The 7,253-nt window shown below is 36.2% G+C and overlaps 1 protein-coding gene across 1 annotated transcript; it reads right to left on the bottom strand.

The window, feature by feature from the left end:
* Nucleotides 1-440: 440 nt before the first annotated feature.
* LOC306887467 (uncharacterized protein) lies at nt 441-6,309 on the bottom strand. Its single transcript, XM_079445209.1, has 2 exons — nt 5,461-6,309; nt 441-1,792 (listed from the first exon to the last, which is right to left on the bottom strand). The coding sequence occupies exons 1-2, from the start codon at nt 5,800-5,802 to the stop codon at nt 1,619-1,621; spliced, it is 516 nt and encodes a 171-aa protein (XP_079301335.1). The 5' UTR covers nt 5,803-6,309; the 3' UTR covers nt 441-1,618.
* Between the last annotated feature and the right edge of the window lie 944 nt (nt 6,310-7,253).

Consider the following 7,253-nt stretch of genomic DNA (forward strand, 5'->3'; position numbering starts at 1 on the left):
AGTGAGCTTGCATGAATGTAACGTCAGGATGAGGAAAGTGTGGAAGTCCTGTTACACGTGACCTTGACTGTGGCGTCGCGAGCGGATGCAGATACGTGAGAGACTGCGCGTGCTGCAGAGAGAGGAGCGGTGGGTGGGGTGTGCCCAGGCCACATACTAAACAGAGCAAAATGTCTAATTAAACATGCAAACTAAATATGCAAGTTCTCCATATTGACCTATTACCGAATTAATTTTTTCTTTCTCGTTTAAACAGAAGACCAATTGCGTTATTTTTCATGTTAGAGCCAAGGAAACGACGCCTAGTCACGGCAATACACACTAAGCGCCCTCGTGTGGTGTAAATATGTTAGTTACAAAATACAAACATTATATTTTAAACCAGTATAAGCGAGTAAATACCTAATTTGGTAGGTTTTTTTGCTTTCTTTTTTTTTTTTATACAAATTTGACTTATGTGTGCACATTGGGATCGACTGGAAACAGGCCTATATGCTTTGAATCAGTGTTATAGTTAACTAATAAAACTAAAATGATAGAAATATTTTCATTGATAAACATGAACTTAAATAAAAATACAACAAACTTAAACTTTTTTATTCAAACTTATTTCAAAATTTATTTCAGCTAGCTGCCAATGCAGCATTTCTTACTTTAATTTAGTTTAACTTGATCTACTAAATTAACTAAAACTAAAATGTAAATAAGGCCTATAATAACAAATGAAAATTAAAATGTTAAAAATAAAAAAATAAAAATGTAAACGTAAAATATAAAATTAAAACTACAAACTAATAAAAAGTTATATTAGTAGCTCAATTAGGCCTACACTACTAAAATAATACTGCACTGAATACATTCTCAGACAAATGCATAACTGTAAATAAATTGAACTGTATTATTATGTTGTCAATATATACATAATTTATGAATGACATTATTTGTTGGCCAAGACTATGGTTTGATATTTCTGTTCATTAACTTATACATTCTGCTTTTTGTGATAACCAGATAATATCAATAAATAGGCTACATATAAATACAGTTACTAGACTTTAAAAAAAAAAAAAAAAATTATTTGAGGTCTTTAATTGTAAAGACTGCCAACCCATGAGTTTAAAAAAGAAAAAGAATAAGTTGATGATGAATTAAAATATAACTAACTAAAGTAAACTAAAAACAAGAGAAAATGAAATGTAAGTGTATCATGGAAAAAACAGACACTGGTAAAAGATAAAATATGACATTCGACATGTTATTGATTATGCAAGTTTTATGTAATATAAAGACAAGCAGAAAAACAAACATAAATTGATGCAAAATTTATGATAACAGTGAAAGCTTTAATTTTTTAAACTTTAAAAAGCACGTGTTATAATTATGTATAAACAATGATATGGTGAGGAGTTGGTGACATTAAACATGCTGAATCATTCCTCACTGGTCCTCCAGATGGAGCTCCTCATTCAGTAAAAAGTCTAAAAGCTATCACACAAAAAATAACTTGAGCAACACTAACATTTAAAAGCAGAACTGCAAATGTGCTTGTATTTGATTTTCTAAAGCTTTCAACTTTCATCTTCAACTTTCTGGTGTCCTACCATGAAATTGCTTACAATTATGGTCTAAAGCTGTGACTGCGTGTAGCTCTGACAAAAGGAAGAAAGATGTAGACTACATAAATCAAAATGACGATTAGGCCAACAGCAACACTGACATGGTTGATGATGCGTGCCATTCTGGAGTTTTTGCTGGCTATTTGCCGGTGTCCAAACATGTTAGCATCTCGAGTCTGTAAAACAAAAACAACAAAAAAATACTAATGTTACAATGTTACCTTTGTATAGCACCTTTACATGCATTAGCATGCATAGAAATAAAATCAAACGGCTTCACAGGTCAGAATATAAAATCACTAAGAAAACATTACACAAAAAGGAACACTAACAGCGAGGAAGCAAATGGAAATGAGAAAACCATACACAATTTTCTGCTTCCACAAAATGAGTTTTTCTCACATAAACCAGGAAGCTCCACTTTCTTGTTTATACTCTGCAGGCTGTTACAGAGATGCTTTCCTTATAAACAAAATTTTTTTAGCGCGATAAAAACTTGTCAGTCTGGAATTGTCAGTCTGCTGTCAACAAAGCTGATTTCATTACTTCCATTACTAGTCATTCAAGGCTAAACCTCATGGCCCTGACAGAGACCTGGATCAAACCTTTTCCCACACCCCCCGTTTGACTGGAGGAGATGGAGGTACTGGTCTGCTCATCTCTAATAATTGAAAATGTACTCCTTCACCATCTCTGAGTATCAACAGCTCCTTTGAATCACATTCGGTTACTATTACCTACCCTCTAAAAATCCAGTTTTGTAGTTGTTTATCGATCTCCAGGACCACTAGGTAACTTTGTGGAAGAATTAAATGTGTTGTTCTCAACCTTTCAGTTCAGTTTTTGTTCTGTGGTGCCACACATTTTTCTCTATAAACGGAAGTTACGGGAAGCCACAAAACTGGAACTATGAGTTACACAAATATACAGAGACACCTGTCATACTTTACATACTGTACATAATCTGAGCATAATAAGAATAGTTAAGAGCAAGCAAATTCTTCAGTGAGCACACATCTTACGCGTTTGGACCTTCTGTAATAGTTGCAAATGAGTCCCTCAGTTGTCCTCAGTGTGAAAAGATCTCTTGAGTATCAACAGCTCCTTTGAATCACATTCGGTTACTATTACCTACCCTCTAAAAATCCAGTTTTGTAGTTGTTTATCGACCTCCAGGACCACTAGGTAACTTTGTGGAAGAATTAGATAGTGTTGCTCTCAATCTTTCCTGAGGATGGTACTCCCTTAGTTATACTTGGAGACTTCAACATCCACCTATTTAAACCTCAGGCAGCAGACTTCCACACTCTACTTGCCTCTTTTGATCTCATGAGAGTGTTAACTACGACTACTCACAAATCAGGCAACCAACTGGACCTTATTTACACACAACACTGCTTCCTCCCCCTAAACAGTTATCATCTCTTGATGCTAACAGTGCTACTGATACTTTCTGTTCCACTCTGACGTCTTGTTTAGATGCTTTCTGCCCCTATCTTATATATCATATTATATATCACCCCTTCTGCCCCTTGGCTATCTGACATTCTCCGCAAACATTGTTCTAAGCTCAGGGCTGCAGAAAGGGTATGGCGCAAATCACAAAATCCTACTGACCTTAATTTATATCGATCACTCCTCTCTGACTTCTCTGCTAATGTCTCCACTGCTAAAAGGACATACTATAATGAAACAATTAACAATTCGCCTAACTCTCGGATGCTCTTTAAAACATTTTCCTCCCTCCTTTGTCATCCTCCCTCTCCTTCATCAACTCTAACAGCTGATGACTTTGCCACATTCTTCATAAATAAAATTACAAACCTCACTGCACAATTCTCCACACCACAAACTGTCAAACACATCTTATCAGCAAAATACACTCATGCACATATGCACATCCTTCTCTTCACTCTCTGAGGCAGAAGTCTCTAAACTCATCCTTTCCAGTCATCCTACTACTTGTCCGCTTGATCCTATTCCATCTCATCTCCTTCAAGCCATTTCTCCTGCAGTTGTACCTGCACTCACTCACATCATTAACACACCCCTTCAGACTGGTGTTTTTCCCTCAGCATTAAAACAGGCTTGTATAACCCCACTTCTTAAGAAACTCACTCTTAACCCAACTCTTTTAGGGAACTATAGACCGGTTTCCATTCTACCTTTCATTGCAAAAACACTTGAACAAGTTGTGTTCAACCAAGTCTCTGCCTTTCGCACACAGAACAACCTCCTTGACAGCAACCAGTCTGCTTTCAGAAGCGGACATTCAACCGAAACTGCCTTGCTCTCAGTTGTTGAAGCCTTAGGACTTGCAAGACCGGCTTCCAAGTCTTCATTACTTATCTTGCTGGATCTGTCCACTGCTTTTGTTATGGTCAACCACCAGATCCTCCTGTCAACCCTATTGAGAAAGGGCATCTCAGGAACCACACTCCAGTGGTTTGAGTCTTACCTCTCAGATAGGTCCTTCAAGGTATCTTGGAGAGGTGAGGTATCCAAGTCGCAACATCTAGCTACTGGGGTGCCTCAGGGCTCAGTTCTTGGACCACTTTTCTTCTCTGTCTACATGGCATCACTAGGTTCTATCATTCAGAAACATGGGTTTTCCTATATGCTGATGAACTCTACCTCTCATTCCATCTTGATGATCCGACGATAGCTGCTCGCATCTCAGCATGTCTGACAGACATTTCTTGCTGGTTGAAGGAACATCACCTTCAACTCAAACTAGTTAAGACAGAACTGCTTGTAGTTTCAGCAAATCCATCACTTCATCACAATTTCACCTTCCAGTCAGGCTCGTCAACCATAACTCCTTCAAAAATAGAGTTGTGATTGATGATAAGCTGAATTTCTCAGAATTTCTCAGGAAGATCAGGCCCTTTCAGTCAGAACATGCAACACAATGCCTTGTTCAAGCTCTTGTTCTGTCCAGACTTGACTATTGCAATGCTCTCTTGGCAGGTCTTCCAGTTTTTTTAATCAGTTTCAAAATCATTCTCGTCAATGAATTCTAATAAGGCGAATGACTTCTGTTTCTATCACACGTTCCCTCCAAACATCTGTTCTGTGTCCTCAGTTGACAAATAAATGTATTAGAAATGTATTATCCAATAACTGTCAACTGCAAAGAAAATATGTTATTCAAGAAGAAGCAAAGAAAATAAGCAATATTTAGTTTACAAAGAAGTGCCATTTAAAATCCAAAATGACATTTATCAGTCTAACAAGTACTTAAAAGATTTAACTTGGAGAACAATTCATGCAGGTTCTATGAGAAAGATATTCAAACTGTAAAACAACATCTTCCAGTGTGAACTTGTACAGGAAAATCATAGTCATTGTTGGAAAGGGTTCAAATACACAAAAATGCTGGAAAACCAAAGAATTTGTGGGACCTGAAGGATTTTTTTGAAGAACAGCAGACAGCTATGAACAACTATCACTAAACAAAACAAAAAAAACAAGAAAAAAACATCTTTGGATCGTTCAGGTAACAACACAGTATTAACAAGCAAGTGTATGTAAACTTTTGAACGGGGTCATTTTTATAAATTCAACTATTATTTTCTCTTGTGGACTATATGTAAACATCTTTTATGGGAAATATCTGATACAGGTCAGTACTAAATAAACAATAACATGCATTTTGTATGATCCCTCTTATTTTGGAAAAATAATTAACATTTTGCAGATTCTGAAAGGGGGGTGTAAACTTTTGACTCTGTATATATAAGTCAAAACTTTACATATATATATATATATATATATATATATATATAGACAGGTATATATATATGATGAAGTATATAAGACAGGTTTATGAAGTAATACTTACTGTGAGGGAGTAAACAAGGGCAGCCGATCCCAGAGGCATACAGCAGCACAGCAGGGTAAAGATGGAGTAGCCCAGGTAATCTGGCAGTGGATTGGCCAGTGGAGTGAACACTTCAACTGTAGGCTGCATAGTGACCACATTCTGTACCGGATATGACCCTGGAGTGTACAGGCCAGATGCCACTGGAATTCCGTATTGCTGGGAACTGTTGGGAAAGTTGAGAGAGGGAGAGAATCCAGCATCGGAGTACTCTGGAGGGTCCAGCTGCAGTGAAAGCAAAGGCTGCTCTGTTTCTTGATTCAGAGCTGAATTCCACTCTGCTGGAGACTTTCTTGAATCCATGTTTGATCTTTTCTGCAGCTCTGAACAGTGTCTGTCTCTAGTCAGTGAAGATTAATTTGTTGCATTTGTGCACATTCCTCTTAAGGGGACTGGTAGGTTGGGTTGTTTTGTAAGGGGAGGAGTGACAAGATTTTGGCATAGTGCCACCTGGTGGAATCAACATGCAACTTGAAGAGTGCAGGAAAATTAAATATCAGGACACGAATTCAGATGTTTCATAATTAAGCATATTTCATACACATCGATTCATTCTTCCATAACACCAGCAAGCATGCTGTCATTCAGTGACCTAATTATACACTGTTTTATTTGTAAAATGTCCTCAGAAAATAACAATGACACCTAGATAATTCATTGCAAGTATATATTATGTGGTCCAAGTTTACATTACAGTACAAAATGATTCACTATAAAATTATTGATGGTGTTGCCTTTTGTATTATGATAATAAAACTGAAAGACTAACACCTATGTGTTCAGCTAGCCTACATCTAATAGTTTTGAAAGTATTTTATTTTATTTTTTTTAGATCTGGAATGCATTTTTATGTAGTATTACTATATAAATGTAGCAAATTGCTGATTAATAGATAGCTTGGTTAATTTTATTTATTTATTTATAAGGACAACACACATTAATCAACATTTCTGTAAATGTGCCAATGTTTAGCCAGTCGGCTAATTTTCAACAGCAGTCCTTTGGCAAGATGTTTCAAAACCCTTTAAAAATATCAAGAACACTAAACAAAACATCATGACAACAGTACTAACACTATGAGTCAACATTTTCACACAATCAGTCATACAAACGCATAAAGCGACAACACACAACCTTCAATAGGTATATGTAAGCATGCTGAAAAACATCAATCATACATGAAGCACAAAAGACTCCAACATACCAGACAATTAGTAAAATACCTGACATTTTGAACATACATTTAACTTTTTTTTTTTTGTGGCCTGTAGGTACACACAGAAAAATAGGGTATTCTTGCTGTACCTAAAGGTACATTTGCCACGAAAGTACCCTGTAAGGCACAGGAAATGGGCCTTAAAGATTTTGTTTGTTAGTGAGTTATGTGCATATTGGTTGTCTGTACATGGTGCTTTCACTGTACTGTGTAATGCATATAATGAGTTCTCATACAATCTTGTGTTATAGGAGAGCAATACAGCCTATGAACAATTGCTTAATTGAGTATACTTGTCACAGTACTATGTTGTTGCTGCGTGAATATGTGGACGTTATTCAGTATTATTTTGAGAAATGAAGACATTTCTTTGTTAAGCAGGGGAAGACTGTAACCTTATGTTGAATTCATTGTTTTATTTCACTTTTTCCAAATTCATGGTTTAAAAGAAGAAAAAAGAAATGTTGATGAATCTGTTTAGAAAGGTTTTTCATTCATTTTCATGTCTTATGCAAAGTCTTATATATGTTACTTATAT

Source organism: Barbus barbus (assembly GCF_936440315.1).
Source record: "Barbus barbus genome assembly, chromosome: 21".
Lineage (NCBI taxonomy): Eukaryota > Metazoa > Chordata > Actinopteri > Cypriniformes > Cyprinidae > Barbus > Barbus barbus.